The sequence below is a fragment of the Mustelus asterias genome, unplaced genomic scaffold (assembly GCF_964213995.1).
Source record: "Mustelus asterias unplaced genomic scaffold, sMusAst1.hap1.1 HAP1_SCAFFOLD_615, whole genome shotgun sequence".
NCBI lineage: Eukaryota > Metazoa > Chordata > Chondrichthyes > Carcharhiniformes > Triakidae > Mustelus > Mustelus asterias.
Window position 1 is genome coordinate 220,220 of NW_027590565.1, and position 18,929 is coordinate 239,148.

The 18,929-nt window shown below is 49.4% G+C and overlaps 1 protein-coding gene across 2 annotated transcripts in view; it reads left to right on the top strand.

Moving 5' to 3' along the window:
• LOC144487139 (zinc-binding protein A33-like) overlaps positions 1-10,719 on the top strand; it is a 29,836-nt gene extending 19,117 nt beyond the window's left edge. The window contains exons 6-7 of one of the 2 annotated variants that reach the window (XM_078205200.1): positions 1,241-1,358; positions 9,898-10,719. In XM_078205200.1, coding sequence (XP_078061326.1) covers positions 1,241-1,358; positions 9,898-10,066 — 287 coding nt within the window. In that variant the 3' untranslated portion in view covers positions 10,067-10,719. Of the gene's footprint in view, positions 1-1,240; positions 1,950-9,897 lie in introns of those variants that run through there. The other variant, XM_078205199.1, reaches the window with a different exon arrangement.
• The last annotated feature ends 8,210 nt before the right edge of the window (positions 10,720-18,929 follow it).

Here is an 18,929-nt window from a genome sequence, read left to right on the forward strand (position 1 = left end):
CAGACCCCCAACAACACACTCCCCAGACCCTTCCAGTCCCCCTGCAATGCACACGCACCACATTACCCCCCAGCAGCTCCGCAGCAACACACAATCCCCGCCGCCCCCCCCCCGCCCCACCAGCTGCACAGCTGCCCTCATTTCCCCCCCATTCACAAACGCAAACCCAGAATCCATGCAGTCGTGGCCCCAAACAGCGCTGCTTTACACATCCTGAGGCAGCAGCACTGCCACTTCAGATAGTTTCCAGCCCATCCCCCACCAGCAACGGTCCTTGCTGCTGTCAGCACTAGGATCCAGAGTCAGCGGTAAGACCCGAGGTCAGCGCTCAGGCCTGGGTCCATGTTGAGAGTCCAAAGTTGAACCCATGAACAATAACAACAACAGCTCCCCCCGGACACAAAGTGCAACATGGACAAAATGACACAAGGCCCCCTCAGCAACAGAGCTATTTGAAAGCAGAAACCTACCTCCTCAATCACCCTCTCTGTTCTCTGAATGCGACTGTTATACTTGAGGTGTTTTCGTCACTGATTCCAGCTGCAGCGAACGAGGTGGTTAAGGAGGTGAGCTGGGACGATTGGGAGTGAAGCTCGCTAATTACATTTCGATGAATGCAAAAGATGCAAATTGACGTTTCACCCATTTTGGGCAGAGTCCCGATCGTGCCAATTTTTTAAATGGTAAAATGGGAATGGGTGCGAAAATGGGCACCATTCCAGCCAGTTGTATCATGCCCGATTTTATGACTTTTTTCCACCACAAAATGGGCGCAACGAGATTGTTAAATTCTGCCCATACACTCCACATCTCCATCTTGTTCTCTCACATCCTGCCACAATATCTGCCACCCCGCTGCTCTCCACACACTGCATCTCAAACCTTCATGTTCTCACTCGCCGTCTCCCTCATGCTGCTCTCACTCTCCCTCTTTACGCTCCTGCTCCATCTCGCTGCTGCCCTGTTTTCTCTGTTCCCACTTCACCCTCCACATCCCTTCCCCTTATACCTCTGTATCTCACTTTCACTCCCCACCTTCCTCACCTGGCCCTCTGCTCTCCACTTCCCTTCCTTCCTCCCTCTCTCCATGTTCCCATCCCATTCCTGCTCCCACTCTCCTACCCCTCATTCTCCCCTCCCCCTCACAAACCTCTCTCCTCTCTTCCTCACCCCTCACACTCTCTCCCCTCCCCACCCCTCTCTCTAAATCACTGACTGTGTTATTTTAACTTTCCCCCAGCTCCAGCCTCTCTGACTCTGGATCCGAACACAGCGAATCCCTGGCTCATCCTGTCTGAGGACCGGACCAGCGTGAGAGACGGAGACGAACGGCAGCCGCTCCCTGACACCCCGGAGAGGTTTGATTCCTGGGAATGTGTCCTGGGATCAGAGGGATTCACATCAGGGAGACATTACTGGGAGGTGGAGGTGGGGGAGAAGACAGAGTGGAGTCTGGGAGTGGCCCGAGAGTCTGTGAACAGGAAAGGGAGAATCTCCCCGAGCCCTGAGTCCGGATATTGGATTGTGGAGCTGAGTCCCGGAAGAGGTTATTTTGCCCTCAGCTCCCCCTCACTGACCCCCCTCACCCCGAGTGTGAATCCCCGGAAGATCGGGGTTTCCCTGGACTATGAGGGTGGACAGGTGTCATTTTACAATGCGGACAATATGTCCCATCTCCACACTTTCACCCACACTTTCACTGAGAGAATCTTTCCCATCTTCAATCCGGGATGGAATAGCTGGGAAAACTCGGCGCCACTAACAATCTGTGGGGTTAAAGGTCACTAACAGATCCATCCCATAATTTCACACCGTCTCCCTGCCTCCTGCCAGCTGTAAACTGATGGAACCTGTTCATATTGTGGTTATTATATAGAATTATAATTTACATTGGGGGCTCCATGGTTACATTTGTAAAATGATTCTTCAAACAAAACTATCTGAGAACCACTTGATGCACTGTCAATTAGGCGAAGATTAGTTAGTACGCAAGAACAAATAGGCTTTTACTCACAAAAGACTTGGAGCACACCCATGCTGATGAACTGGTCCGGCGACTGAGGCAGGGGGGTTGGGAGTAGTCACCTTTATCCCTGGACCGGGGGGGGAGGAGTCTCAGGCAGGGCCAGTAGGGGCGTGTCCAGGCATGTCACACATACACACAGGCAATAAACTTAACAGTGGCTTACCACATTCACCCCCTGCTTTTAAAAAGAGTCCGGCGGGGGTGAGGTGGGTGGAACAATATTTACAAATTCAGTCTCTCTGGGGGCTTGATCTGCCGCTGCGACTGCCGTAGTGCCGGTTGTGGTGTCGGTTCCAGTGGCCGCGGTGTTGGTTCAGGTGCCAGGCCGTAGCCGCTCGAGTCGTTTGTAGTCCCTTCCGGTTGTCGGGTGCGTGGTGGCTGCTCCCGGGGCTCAGGCGTGCTGTATACGGGGGTTGGGGGTGTGGGGTTGTGGGTCGTCATGGTCTCTGGGGCACCTGCGTGTGCCAAGTCTCGAATAGTCTTCCTGCCACTTAGGCGTATTGGGGGTTGGCGTGGAGAAGTTGCACCCTTTCGACCAGGGGGTCCGACTTATGGGTTGTCACGTGCTTCCGAAGCAGGACAGGGCCTGGGGATGTCAGCCACATCGGTAGTGAGGTCCCCGAGGAGGACTTCCTGGGGAAAACAAACATCCTTTTGTGAGGGGCAGCATTGGTAGCTGTGCAAAGGAGTGATCTAATTGAGTGCAGTGCATCAGGGAGGACCTCTTGCCAGCGGGTGACTGGAAGACCTTTTGATCTCAGAGCTAGTAAAACGGCCTTCCAGACTGTCGTGTTCTCCCTCTCTACCTGTCCGTTCCCCCTGGGGTTGTAGCTGGTGGTCCTACTCGAGGCTATGCCTTTGGAGAGCAGGTACTGTCGCAGCTCATCGCTCATAAAGGAGGATCCCCAGTCGCTATGGATATAGCTAGGGAAACCGAACAGGGTGAAGAGGCTGTGCAGGGTCCTGACGACCGTGGCCAAGGTCATATCCGGGCAGGGAATAGCGAAAGGGAAACGTGAATATTCGACAATGACGTTGAGGAAGTATATGTTGCGGTCAGAAGAGGGGAGGAGGCCTTTGAAGTCGACACTTAGGCACTCGAGAGGGTGGGTGGCCTTTATGAGGTGTGCTCTGTCTGGCCGATAGAAATGCGGTTTGCACTCTGTGCAGACCTGGCAGTGTCTCGTTATAGACCTGACTTCCTCAATGGAGTAGATCAGGTTACCGGCAGGTTAGGGCAGGTTATGGGCTTTAATGAAGTGGAAAAACCTGGTGACTCCCGGGTGGCAGAGGTCGTTGTGGAGAGTCTGCAATTGGTCTATTTGTGTGCTGGCACATATTCCCCGGGACAGGGCATCTGGGGCACATTGAGCTTCCCGGGCCGGTATAAGATGTCGTAATTGTAGGTGGAAAACTCGATTCTCCACCTCAATATTTTATCATTCTTGATCTTGCCCCGCTGCGTGTTGTTGAACATGAATGCAACTGACCGTTGGTCCGTGAGTAGGGTGAATCGTTTACCAGCTAAGTAGTGGCGCCAGTGCCATACAGCTTCCACTATGGCTTGGGCCTCCTTCTCGTCAGAGGAGTGTCGAATTTCAGGGCCTTGGAGGGTTCATGAGAAGAAGGCCACGGGTCTGCCTGCCTGGTTAAGGGTGGCGGCTAGGGCGAAGTCAGACGCATTGCTCTCCACCTGGAACGGGATGGATTCGTCTACAGCTTGCATCGTGGCCTTCACGATGTCTGCTTTGATGCGGTCGAAGGCCAGGCGGGCCTTTGCCGCCAGGGGAAAAGAGGTGGATTTGATGAGCGGACGGACCTTATCCGCATAATTGGGGACCCACTGGGCGTAATACGAGAAGAAGCCCAGGCATGTCCTCAGTGCTTTGAGGCTGGTGGGGAGGGAGAGTTCCAGGAGGGGACGCATGCGGTCGGGATTGGGACCGATGACCCCGTTTTCCACAACACAACCAAGGAAGGCGAGGCGGCGTGTGTGGAATACACACTTCTCCTTTTTACAGGTCAGATTTAGGAGAGTGGCAGTGTGGAGGAATTTGTGGAGGTTGGCGTCGTGGTCCTGCTGATCATGGCCGCAGATGGTGACATTATCCAGGTACGGGAAGGTGGCCCGCAGCCCATTCTGGTCTACCATTCGGTCCATCTCACGCTAGAAAACCGAGTCCCCGTTGGTGACGCCGAAGGGGACCCTCAGGAAGTGATAGAGGCGGCCATCCACCTCGAAGGCAGTATATTGGCGGTCTTCCGGGCGGATAGGGAGCTGGTGGTATGCAAATTTTAAGTCGATGGTGGAGAACACCCGATATTGTGCAATCTGATTAACGATGTCACATATCCGGGGAAGGGGGTACACGTCCAGCTGCATGTAGCCGTTAATGGTCTGACTGTCGTCAATGACCATGTGATGTTTCTCCCCAGTCTTAACAACGACTACTTGGGCTCTCCAGGGGCTGGTACTGGCCTCGATGATACCCTCCCCTAGGAGCCATTGTACTTCGGACCTGATAAAAGCCCTGTCGCCAGCACTGTACCGTCTGCTCTTGGTGGCGATGGGCTTGCAGTCAGGGGTGAGATTTTCGAACAGTGAGGGAGGGGCGACTTTAAGGGTCAAGAGGCTGCAGCTGGTGCGCGGTGGGTGATCTAAGAACTGGGGATTGCAAAGAGAGCGGGGAAAAAGTCCCATTATACTCCATGGTGACACTCCTAAGGTGACACAGGAAATCTCGCCCCAGGAGTACGGCAGTGCAGAATTGTGGCAGCATGAGGAGCCTCAAGTTTTTGTACACTGTGCCCTGTACAGTCAGGATCGTCACACAGTACCCGAGGACATCCACCGATTGGGACTTTGAAGCCATGGAGATCGTTTGCTTCACTGGCAGTACTGAAAGGGCGTAGCAACTCACTGTGTTCGGGTGAATAAAGCTCTCCGTACTCCCACAGTCAAATAAACCGGTTGTAGTGCGACCATTTACCTCGATGTCCATCATGGACCTGGCAAGTTGGTGAGGCCTGGATTGGTCCAGCGTAACCGAAGCCACCGTTGGATTTCGCGGCGCCGCTGAAGGCGTCCAACATGGCGGCCTGCACGGCTCACACGCGGCTGACGGCGTCCAAGATGGCGGCCCGCACGGCCCCCACGCGGCTGATGCCGTCCAAGATGGCGGCCTGCGCGGCTCACACGCAGCTGAAGGCATCCAAGATGGCGGCCCGCACGGCTCACACGTGGCTGAAGGTGTCCAAGATGGTGGCCCGCACGGCTCACATGCGGCTGAAGGCGTCCAAAATGGCGGGTCGCACACGGCGCTACTGGGCTCGGAGGTCGACTTCGCCTTGCATACCCTTGCGTAATGGCCCTTCTTTCCACACCCGGAGCAGATCGCATCCTTCGCCGGGCAGTGTTATCGGGGGTGCTTCCCCAGGCCACAGAAGTAGCACTTCGGGCCTCCAGAGACTGCCGCAGCTGTCGGGTCATTGGTAGGACATGGCGTAGGTCTGCGGCTCTCCCGAGTACAGAGGTGGCGGCGACTGCGGCGTCCACGATGCGCTCCCGTGGTCGGGGATGTCGGCCTCGAGATTACGGAAGGCCACCTCTAACGAGTCGGCAAGCGCTACAGTCCTTTGTAGATCCAGCCCACTCTGTTCCAGCAGTCGTTCCCGGATATAGTTTGACCTGATACGCGTGACATAGGCATCTCTGATTAAGTCCTCCCTATTTTGGGTGGCTGTTACGGCCTTGCAGTTGCAGGCCCTGCCAAGTGCTCGCAACGCACCCAGGAATTGGTCGCCCGATTCTCCTGGCTGTTGTCTGCGAGTCGCCAGAAGATGTCTGGCATAGATCACATTAGTCTGTTTGCTGTACTGGCCTTTTAAAAGTTCGATTGCATCCTCATATGTTTCAGCGTCTCTGATCATCGAGAATACCTGATCTCTTACCCGGGCGTGGAGCACATGGAGCTTGTCGGCTTCGGTCCGGACGACGGAGGCGGAGAGGAAAGTTTCAAAACATTGCAGCCAGTGATCGAAGCTGTTCGAGGCTCCGACGGCTTGAGGATCTAATTCTAGTTTATCGGGTTTTAATATCTGCTCCATCCCAAAAATTTTGTGAATAAAATTGATGCACTATCAATTAGGCGAAGATTAGTTAGTACGCAAGAACAAATAGGCTTTTATTCACAAAAGACTTGGAGCACACCCATGCTGGTGAACTGGTCCGGCGACTGAGGGAGGGGGTTGGGAGTCGTCACCTTTATATCTGGACTGGGGGGGAGGAGTCTCAGGCAGGGCCGGCAGGGGCGTGTCCAGGCCTGTCACACACACACACACACGCAGGCAATACACTCAACAGTGGTTTACCACACCACTGGAATAGAAACAGCTTTTCTCAAAGATTCCACAGTCCATCATTAAATCCAAGAAGCAGAAAATCAAGATGTTGTTTGTGTCGTCACTGAGTGAGGGGGCGGGATTCCGGGGAATGGAGAAGCCGATTGGCCGGAGCTCCTGTCACTCTGAGGGCGGCGGGATTCCGGGGAATACAGAAGCCGATTGGCCGGAGCTCCTGTCACTCTGATGTAGGGAGGTGCGTTTCCAAAGCCTTGGAAGGGGATTGGCTGGGGTCTCTGTCACTCTGAGCGAGTAAATGCCGTTTTCCGGGGACTCTGAAAGTCGATGGGGCAAACCCCATCTCAGTCAGAGGGCGGTGGGCGGGTTTCCAGAGCGGTGGAAGATGATTGGTTGGCGCTACTGTCACTCTGCGTGAGGCAGACATGCTTCCGGAACGTCATAAAGCGGTACGGGAGCGGGACGTCGGTGAATCCGTAAGTGGATTGGTCAGGAAGCCTGTCATTCAGAGTGAAGGGGCGGCCCTCAGGGGAATGGGGAAGTGCATTGGCCGTCGCTCCTTTCATTCAGATTAAGGGGCGGGATCCTGGAACTCGGAAACGGATTGGTCAGACATTCTGTCACTCAGAGTGAGGGTGCGGGTTTCCGAGGTATCGAGATGCCGATTGGACAGTGTGGCGGCCATTTACAATGAGGGAGGCCACTGTGAAATCCAATTGTTCTGTGCGTTTGGCAATCAGAGGAGAGGCGGGCTTTCCTGGCATAGGGAAGCCGATTGGTCAAAACCCCTGTCAGTTAGATTGAGGGAGGCGGGGTTTTAGAACTCTGTAAGTGGATTGGTCAGAGAGCCTCTCATTCAGGGTAAAGGCGGGATTCCGGGGAAAGGAGAAGCCGATTGGTCGGTGTGACTGTTATTTCCATTGAGGGAGCGGGTGACCCGGATTGGGGAAGTGGATTGATGTCACACAGAGTGAGGGAGGCGGGTTTCCGGGAAATGGGTGAGCGGATTGGCAGGGGTCTGTCTGTCACACATGGTGAGGGAGGCGGGCGTCTGGAAACCCTGTAAGCGGATTGGTCCGAGCCCATGTCACCCAGATGAAGGAGGCGGGTTTTCCAGTGAACTGGATGCGGAGTGGGTGGATTCCCCTGTCACTCTGAGCGAGGAACACCGGTTTCCGCTCGGCTTTGACAAAGGAAGAAGTTTAACAACACCAGGTTAAAGTCCAACAGGTTTATTTGGTAGCAAAAGCCACGCCTGTTTGACAAAGGGTCATCTGGACTGGAAACATCAGCTCTTTTCTCTCCTTACAAATGCTGCCAGACCTGCTAAGATTTTCCAGCATTTTCTCTTTTGGTCAAAGCGCCTGTCAGTCAGAGTGCAGCAAACAATGAGGAAGGTAAATGGTATCTTCGTCTTTATTACAAAGTGATTGGAGCAGAAAAGTAAAGAGGTCTGAGTGCAGTTGATTGGGGCCATGGTGAGTATTGTGTACAGTTTTGTTCACCTCTCCGAAGGAAGGACATAGCAGGGAGTGTCACGGAGGGAGTGCAGTGAAGGCTCATTAGACTGAATTCTGGGATGAACAGAACAGCGCAGTACAGGCCCTTCAGCCTTCAATGTTGCGCCGACGAGTGAAACCCATCTAAAGCCCATCTAATCTACACTATTCCAATATCATCTATATGTTTATCCAATAACCATTTGAATGCTCTGAATATTGACGAGTCCACTACTGCTGCAGGCAGGCCCTTACTACTCTCTGAGTAAAGAACCTACCTCTAACATCTGTCCTATATCTCTCACCCCTCAATTTAAAGCTATGTCCCCTCGTGTTAGCCATCACCATCCGAGGAAAAAGGCTCTCACTATCCACCCTATCTAATCCTCTGATCATCTTGTATGCCTCTATTAAGTCACCTCTTAACCACCTTCTCTCTCACGAAAACAACCTCAAGCCCCTCAGCCTTTCCTCATACGATTTTCCCACCATACCAGGCAACATCCTGGTAAATCAGGCCTAAAAAGTAGGGATATGTTCGGCACAATTTGTGAGGCCAAAGGGCCTGTTTTGTGCTGTAGCTTTTCTATGTTTCTATCTTTCCTATAATGCGGCGACCAGAACTGGAAGCAATACTCCAAGTGCGGCCGCACCAGAGTTTTGTATAGTTGCAGCATGACCTCCTGGCTCCAAAACTCAATCCCTCTACCAATAAAAGCTAACACACCGTACACCTTCTTAACAACCCTATCAACCTGGGTGCCAACTTTCAGGATCTATGCACATGGACACCCAGATCCCTCTGTTCATCCACACTACCAAGTATCTTGCCATTAGCCCAGTGCTCTGTATTCCTGTTACTCCTTCCAAAGTGAATCACCTCACACTTTTCCGCATTAAACTGCATTTGCCACCTCTCAGCCCAGCTCTGCAGCTTATCTATGCCCCTCTGTAACCTGCCACTTCCCTCCGCACTGTCTACAACTCCACCCACTTTAGTGTCATCCGCAAATTTACTAATCCATCCTTCTACGCCCTTATCCAGGTCATTAATAAAAACGACACACAGCAGTGGCCCCAAAACAGATCCTTGTGGTACACCACTAGTAACTGGACTCCAGGATGAATATTTCCCATCAACCACCACCCTTTGTTTTCTTACAGCTAACCAATTCCTGATCCAAACCACTAAATCACCTTCAATCCCATGTGTCCGTATTTTCTGCAAAAGCTTACCATGGGGAACCTTATCAAATGCTTTGCTGCAATCCATATACACCACATCAACCGCTTTACCCTCATCCACCTCTTTGGTCACCTTCTCAAAGAACTCAATAAGGTTTGTGAGGCACGACCTACCCTTCACAAAACCGTGCTGACTATTCCTAATCAAATTATTCCTTTCTAGGTGATTATAAATCCTATCTCTTATAATCCTTTCCAAAACTTTGCCCACAACAGAAGTAACTGGGAATTGCTTAAATTATCTGTGTCATGAAATGCTCCTGCGGTCAGACCAATGATCGCCATTACTGTGGACCCTGTCCGTCAGTGCCTTGATCTTTTTGAGGGAAGGAGGGAGGTGGATGCCTCCAAGAGGCATGGCTGGAGGTTGGCAGGCAACTCGTGACAAAACCTCCAGCCACCTGGGTAATGATCATTCCTGACAAGGGCTCATGTTCAGTCTGTCTATAATGCCAAGGCAATGGTCTCTCTGTAAAGCCTCGGGGTAGTGGAGTCAAACAGGATAGTGTCAGAGGAAGGCTACTCACACAATGCTCTCATCACCCTGGTCAAAGAGCAATATCTCCCTGTACATTCATGTATGAACAGGAGGAACACCCATCTCTGGTTCTCCAAGATGTCATTCATCTAGAATGAGTCAGGTGGCAATGTTCTGTCTGAACGGAACCCAGGCAAAGGGCTTCACACTGGCCTGCAGGTTTTGAATTGGAGGGAAATTTGTAAAGGGTGTGGTCACTAAATTTATTATTTCAATGCATTTATTCACAGATTTGCTGTGATGTTGATGATGGAAGATGCAGGCAACCCTGCCTTGGTACTGGCTGTCATCCAGATGGAGAGAAGGAGGGTCTGTCGCAGATTGGTACAGAGTCAGGAGGATCAATGGCCTGAGCAGCAAGCAGCAGCGGAGCCTCAAAAATGGCGATCATTGGTCTGACCGCAGGAGCATCTCATGATGCAGAAAATCTAAGCAATTCCCAGGCATTACTGGGTTTTGAAGGACTTCGGATATTATAGGGCTGGTTGAGCCGGGAGAAGGAACAGCGCCAGAAAACATGGATGAAGACACCAGTTCATTTTTCGCAGAATGCTGCTGAGGAAACTATCATAATGCACATCCCTCCACCAGGTTCCAGATTGTGGAGTCAACCGGGCGTCCTAAAGATGAGGTTCAGATGTTTGAGACGCTCAGGCAGGGCTCTCCAATAGTCACCACAGAGAATGTCCCAGATCATCATTGTCTGCTGCACCCTGCACAACCTTGTGCTACAGAGGGGGGAATGTCTTTCCTGAGGGAGCGCGATGTCTCCTGTGATTAGGGTAATGAAGGGGGTGGATCTCCCAGGGGCCAGGATGTCACTGAGCCACATGCAGAGTCTATCCCAGGGGAATGATGTGGCAGACATGCCCATGTCAATCTGATAGCTCCCAGATTCCAGACAGAGTAAGCTGCTGATACATTTGTTGATTTGTTTTCTATCCTTTGCTGGCTGGACGGCCTCAAGATATTTTTTACTTATTTACTGACATTATTTTCATCTCATGTACCTTGAATTATGAGAGCAGAATTAAATTTCATGAGTTACTGTCTTCCCTGCTGTGGGTTTGATCCTTTTCCTGCACCAAACTGTGTTAAAATACAGAGTCCTGATGCTAAATGCACGCATTAGGACCTGCACAGCGCTCTGTTCCCCCAAAACCTCAGACACCTGTCAGGAGAATTGTGGTGTCACCCATACACTCACAAAGTCCGTGTGTACAGCAGCTTGGAAACAATATCAAATCTAAACTCACCAGGGATACACATGTTACCCTGACACCTGCTCCCAATGGGAACTGGCAGAAGAGCTCTTTCAGGCAGAACCAGATAGATGGGCCCACAGGGAGCAGCATGAGAACAACATTTGACCATTTGAGATCGCTGCTCCATGCAGATTGATGAGGGATGTTCATATTCCTGCCCCGATTGTCATTGGTACAACATACCATTGACAATCAGGGGCAGGAATATGAACATCATATTTATACAACGTAAACCCATATCCATTGATATCTTCGTCAAGCCAATGTCTTGAAGTAACTTTGTAGTCCATTCACTGAGAGTCCCTCACCTGCACTGTGTTCCTGAGGTGCAACCACTCCAGAACCTCCAACCGCAGAGACCCCTATATGTCTGAGTCCTCTATGGCCTGAGGTTAAATGTGAGACTGCGATCTGCCATTCTGGCTCCCGCAGCAAAGATAAACGTCTTTCCTGCATGGGCCCTACAGAGGCTTGTTATTGCTGCTGATGCTTCACATCGATAGCCTGTCACTTCACAACACTGTCCAGTACACAGGCCCATTCTACCCTCTTTCTTTCTCTCCTCATGCTCTTAAACCCCAATCCTTCAATGATGTCTGTTGAAATTTGGTTGCTAAACCTTCATGTGAGGTCTACTGCCATCCATAGGCAGATGAGCAAGGCACACAAATCTTCATGTGAGGTCTGAAAAAGGCTTAGAAACTGGGAGCAGGAGTAGGTCATTCGAGCCTGCTCTGCCATTTAATTTGATCTTGGTTGATCCTCCTCTCGAAATCATACTCCCACCTCCTCCCATAACCCGTGATGCCTTCAGAGTGTAGAAATCTAACTATTTCCTTCTCAAATATTTTCAGTGATTTGGCATCCACGCCTTCTGTGGTAGAGAATTCCACGCTCTGAATAAAGATGTTTCTTCTCATCTCAGTCCTAAATGGCCAACCTCAGATCCTGAGACTGTGAACTGTTGTGATATACACACAGCCAGAGAAAATAACATCCCTACATCCAACTGCCCAGCCCAGCCAGAATTTTGATTGTTTCAATGAGATCCCCTCTCAAACTTCTTATCTCCTGTGAAGACATGACTAGTCGATCCAATCTCTCCTCGTAAAACAATCCTGCCATCCCGGGAATCAATCAGTGAACCTTCACTGCACTTCCTCCATGACAAGTATGTTATTACTTCGGTAAAGAGACCAAAATTGTACACAACATTCCAGGTGTGGTCTCGCCAAGCTGCAGTAAGACATCCTTGCTCCTTTACTCAAGCCCCCATTTGCTTTCCTAACTGCTTGCTGCACCTGCATGCTTGCTTTCAATGATTGGTATACACCCAGGTCCCTTTGTCTATCATTTCCCAATATATCATTATTTAAATAATACTCTTCCTTTTTCTCCCAAAGTAGATAACTTCATACTTATCTACGTTATTATAGATCTGCTATGGATTTGCCCACTCACTCAACTTGTCTCAATCGCCATGAAGCCTTTTAACATCCTCCTCGCCACTCACTCCCACCAAGTTTCATGTTGTCAGCAAACTTGGAATATTTATATTTGAAATAAAAACAGAAAATGCTGGATAAACTCAGCAGATCTGACAGCTTTTGTGGAGAGGAAAAGAGTTAAATTTCGGAGCTAAATGATCCTTCTACAAACCATTGACCAAAATATTACATCTGGGTCCCTTCTCCAAATCATTGATATAGATTGTGAATAGCTGGGCCCCAAGCACTGATCCCTGCGGGACTCAGCTAGTCACTGCCTGGAACTGCAATACACACCAATTTCATAGAATCATAGAAATCATAGAAACCCTACAGTGCAGAAGGAGGCCATTCGGCCCATCGAGTCTGCACCGACCACAATCCCACCCAGGCCCTACCCCCACATATTTTACCCGCTAATCCCTCTAACCTACGCATCCCAGGACTCTAAGGGGCAATTTTTAACCTGGCCAATCAACGTAACCCGCACATCTTTGGACTGTGGGAGGAAACCGGAGCACCCGGAGGAAACCCACGCAGACACGAGGAGAATGTGCAAACTCCACACAGACAGTGACCCAAGCCGGGAATCGAACCCACATCCCTGGAGCTGTGAAGCAGTAGTGCTAACCACTGTGCTACCGTGCCGCCCTTAATTTATTCTGACTTCCTGTCTGCTAACCAATTATCAACCCATGCCAACATATTACTCCTTATCCATGTGCTTTAATTTTGCACACTAACTTCTCTTGTAGAAACGCATCAAAAGCTTTCTGAAAATCCAAATACACCACTTCACTGGTTCTGCCTCTTTTATTCTGTTGTCACATCTTCAGAAAAATCCATTAGGTTTGTCAAACATTTCCCTTTCATAAATGCAGGTTGACTTTGTCTAATCCCATTGATATTTTCTAAATGTCCTGTTATCAGATGTTTTATAATAGACTCCAGCATTTACCCTGCTACTTCTCTACAGTTCACATCAGCCAAAGATCTTTAGAGGGAAAGGAACTGTAATATTGGATCTATCGCTCGAAAGCAAAGATCGAAATATTTGTATTGTAATGGTTTATTTCTCCACCCGCTGGCGTCCCTGAGCCAATTTGACTTCAGCAATATCCCTCCAGTCTATGTGCTGGAGTCTGTGGAGTGGGACTCGATCCCACACCCTTCTCACTCAGTGATAAGGGCGCTACCACTGAACAACAACTGACACCTACCACTGGAGCCCAGGCAGTTTCCCACCTGTTTCTGGAATGTTTCTTTGTCCAGCATGTCTAGGGAGATGATGCAATGGGTTTTCTGTTGTGGGTGGTTCCTCCCAGCTAACTCCATGACACAGGAACAAAAGCAAAATACTGTGGGAGCTGGAAATCTGAAATTAAAAACAAAAATGCTTGAAATACTCAGCAGATCAAGCAGGATCTGTGGAAAGAAATAAATTTAATGTTTCAAGTTTCCGAACACTGATGAAAGGTCTACCTTTGGTGTAGGAAAAATGTGGAATTCTCTGAACCCAAAGCCTGTGTATACTGGGACAATTGGAGCTTTCCAGAGTATCAAGGGATATTGGGGCTAAGCTGGGTAAATGAAGTTGAGCTAATATCAGATGTGATCTTCCTGGAAAGACAAAGAAGATACGAGGGGCTGAATGGACCACTCCTGTTCGTACCTTCCTCTGACCAACTCAATCAATCTGGTCAGATATTAAACCAAAGTCTTGCCTGGCTCAAGTGGGTGTTTCAGATCCCAGATGCTGGTGTATCCATGTATCTGCTGCCCTTTGTAGCGGTCCTGACTGCTATATAAGGAGCCTTGGTGACACATTGCATCTGGTGCAGATGGTGCGCACTGTTGCCACTGTTGGTAGATGTTGGGGGGATTGAATGTTTGTGTAATGGATGCCAATCAAGCCGCCGTCTTTGCATTGCATGGTGTTCAACTTCTTGAGTGTTGTTGGAGCTGCACTCATCCAGGTAAATGGAGCGTATTCCATTACAATCCTGATATTTGTCTTGTACATTGTGGACAGGCTTTGAGGAATGGGAAAGTGAGTTACTCGCCGCAGGATTCCTACTCTCTGACATGTTCTTGTAGCAGCCACAGTATTGATATGCCTCGTCCAGTTCAGTTCCTGGTCAATGGTATTATTCAAGTGTTGAATGTGAGGGATTCAGTGGTGGCCATTGAATATTAAGAGGTGATGATTAGATTTTCTCTAGTTGGAGATGGCCCATTACCTGGGACTTGTGTGTCGTGAATGTTACCTGCTACTTGTCAGCCCAAGCCTGGAAATTGTCCAGTTCTTGCGCATTTGGATATGGATTATTGAGTATTGTGCACTCATCAGCAAACATCCCCACTTCTGATCTTATAATGGGAGGAAGGTTATTGATAAAGCAGCTGAAGATAGTTGGGTCCAGGTTACTACCCTGTGAATTTCCTGCAATGATGTCTGCGACTGAGAGGATTGACCTCCGAACACCACAAACATCTACCTTTGTGCTAGACGCGACTCCAGCCTGTTGACTGTTTTCCTTCTGATGTCAATTGACTCCAGTTTTGCAAGCATTCATTGATTCCATGCTTGGCCAAATGTTCCCTAGTTGTGAAGAGCAGTCACTCTCACCTCACCCCTCAAGTTCAGATCTTTTGTCCATAGAACCATAGAAAATTACAGCTCAGAAACAGGCCTTTTGGCCCTTCTTGTCTGTGCCGAACCATTTTTTGCCTAGTCCCACTGACCAGCACTTGGACCATATCCCTCCACACCCCTCTCATCCATGAACCCGTCCAAGTTTTTCTTAAATGTTAAAAGCATGTACCACTTTATCCGGTAGCTCATTCCACACTCCCACCACTCTCTGCGTGAAGAAGCCACCCCCCGAATATTCCCTTTAAACTTTTCTCCTTTCACCCTCAACCCATGCCCCCTGGTTTTTTTCTCCCCTCGCCTCAGTGGAAAAAGCCTGCTTGCATTCACTCTATCTATACGCATCAAAATCTTGTACACATCTATCAAATCTCCCCTCATTCTTCGACGCTCCAGGGAATAAAGTCCCAACCTATTCAATCTCTCTCTGTAACTCACCTTCTCAAGTCCCGGCAACATCCTTGTGAACCTTCTCTGCACTCTTTCAACCTTATTTACATCCTTCCTGTAACTAGGTGACCAAAACTGTACACAATACTCTAAATTCGGCCTCACCAATGCCTTATATAACCTTACCATAACACTCCAACTTTTATACTCGATACTCCGATTTATAAAGGCCAATGTACCAAAGGCACTCTTTACAACCCTATCCCCCTATGACATCACTTTTAGGGAATTCTGTACCTGTATTCCCAGATCCCTCTGTTCAACTGCACTCTTCAGAGTCCTACATTTACCCTGTACGTTCTTCTTTGGTTTGTCTTTCCAAAGTGCAATATCTCACACTTGTCTGCTTTAAATTCCATTTTCCATTTTTCAGCCCATTTTTCTAGTTGGTCCAAATCCCTCTGCAAGCTTTGAAAACCTTCCTCACTGTCCACTACACCTCCAATCTTTGTATCATCAGCAAATTTGCTGATCCAATTTACCACATTATCATCCAGATCATTGATATAGATGACAAACAACAATGGACCCAACACCGATCCCTGCGGCACACCACGAGTCACAGGCCTCCACTCAGAGAGGCAATCCTCCACAACCACTCTCTGGCTTCTTCCATTGAGCCAGTGTCTAATCCAATTTACTACCTCCCCATGTATACCTAGCGACTGAACCTTCCTAAATAACCTCCCATGAGGGACCTTGTCAAAGGCCTTGCTGAAATCCAGGTAGACAACATCCACCACCTTCCCTTCATCCACTTTCCTGGTAACCTCCTCAGAAAACTCTAATAGATTGGTCAAACATGACCTACCATGCACAAAGCCATATTGACTCTCCCTAATACGTCCCTGTCTATCCAAATATTTGTAGATCCTATCCCTTATCACACCTTCCAATAACTTGCCCACCACCGACGTCAAACTTACTGGCCTATAATTTCCCGGATTTCTTTTGGAACCTTTTTTAAACAATGGAACAACATGAGCCACCCTCCAATCACCCGGCACCTCCCCCGTGAATACTGACATTTTACATATGTCTGCCAGTTCAACACTAGCTTCCCTCAAGGTCCGTGGGAATACCCTGTCCGGTCCTGGGGATTTATCCACTCTGATTTGCCTCAAGACAGCGAGCACCACCTCCCCTTTAATCTGTAAAGGTTCAATGACCTCCCTACCTGTTTGCCCTATTTCCGTAGACTCCATGCCCGTTTCCTCAGTAAATACGGATGCAAAAAAACCATTTAGTATCTCCCCCATCTCCCATGTTTGAGCCAAGGCTGTAATGAGATCAGGAGCTGAGTGAACCTCGCGGAACATCAATCAGGTTATTGCTAAGCAAGTGCTGCCTGATAGCACTGTTGAACATTTTGCTGATAATTGAGAGCACATTATTAGGGCAGTACTTGATTTGGGTGAATTTATCCTGCATATTATGCACAGGACATACTATGACAATTTTCCACATTGTCGGGTTGATGCCAGAGTTGTAACTTTGCTGGGACAGCTTGGTTCGGGGAGCGACAGGTTCTGGAGCACAATCTTCAGGACTGGAATATTGTCAGGGCCAATAGCGTTTGCATTATCCAGTGCCTTCAGCCCTTTCTTCATATCACATGAAGTGAATCGATTTGGCTGAAGACTAGTATCTGTGATGTTGGGGACCTCCGGAGGATGCCAAGATGGATTATCCACTCAGCAGTACTGGCTGAAGATTGTTGTGAATGCGTCAGCCTTATATTTTGCACAGATGTCCTGGGATGGGGATCATTAAGGATGGGGATGTTGGTGAAGCCTCCTCCCCCACTGTGTCATTTAATTCTCCACAACGATTCCTGACTCTGTGTGGGTCGGGCTGCCTTACTTAGATCTGATCCATTGGTTCTGGAATCACTTATCTCCATATTAATTGCTGCTTCTACTGTTTGGCATGAAAATGGTGCGATGTCGTAGCTTCACTAGATTGATACGTCATTTTCTGAGGTAGGCCTTGTGATGTTCCTGGTATGCCCTCATACACTCTTCATTGAACAAGTGTTGTTCTGCCAGCTTGGTGGTAATGCTCTAGTGGAGGATATGTCGGGTCATGAGGTTAAAGACTGTTCTGAGTACAATTCTGTTGCTTATGATGACCCACAGCCTACGTCTGTCCCATTTATCATGGTGGTAGTGCCACACAACATGATGGAGTCTCAATGTGAAGACATGATTCGCTTCCACAAAGATAGTGAGGTGGTGGCTCCTAGTGATACGGTCATGGACAGATGCAGCGACAGCTGGCAGGTTCCTGAGAATGAGGTCAAGTATATTTTCCCTTTCGTTGGTTCCTTCGACAGCTGCCGCAGAACAACTGCAGCAGATATGTCCTTCAGGACTGAGACAGTGGTAGTGCTATGGAGCGACTCTTGTTGAGTACACTCTGCGCCCTTGCCACCCTTGTGCTTCCTCGAAATGGAGTTCAATATGAAGGAATGCTTATTCATCAGTGGAGGAGGGCTGTCGGGGTGGGGGTTGCACATGGAATAATCAGCAAGCGGTTTCCTTGTTGAAGAAATCTTAGAAGAATCCCTACAGCACAGAGAAAGGCCATTCGGCCCATCGAGTCTGCACCGACCACAATCCCACCCAGACCCTACCCCCATATCTCTACATATTTACCCACTAATCCCTCTAACCTACGCATCCCAGGACACTAAGGGCAATTTTTAGCATGGCCAATCAAACTAACCCGCACATCTTTGGACTGTGGGAGGAAACCGGAGCACCCGGAGGAAACCCACGCAGACACGAGGAGAATGTGCAAACTCCACACAGACAGTGACCCAAGCCGGGAATCGAACCCAGGTCCCTGGAGCTGTGAAGCAGCAGTGCTAACCACTGTGCTACCGTGCCGCCCGGTACGGTAGCACAGTGGTTAGCACTTTGTTGATGCATGACCTGATGCCATGAGGCTTCATGGCTCTGGACCCCATGTTGAGGACTCACAAGTCAACTCCCTCCTGACTATATACCACTGTGCCACCACCTCAGTGGGATATGCCCTGCCTGTGGCCTGAACATACCCAGGGATGTTGATTGGGTGGTGTCTGGGACATTGTCAGTAGCGTATTGTTCCTATGGCAGGCTGTTACTTAGCTAGTCAGTGAGACAGCTGTCCCAATCTTGGCACAAGCTCCCAGATGGCAGTAAGAGGACACTGTAGGATCGACATGATTGGGATGTCATTGTCGCTTTCTAGTGCCTAGATTGATGCCGGGTCACTTGTCTACTTTCACTCACTTTTTTTGTCTTTCTAGAGGTTTGATACAAATCAGTAGTTTGCTTTATGTGGCCATATGACAGCCAGGACATATTTCTTAACCTAAATGGCATTCGTGGACCAGATGGAGTTTTACAACAATCGAAGCA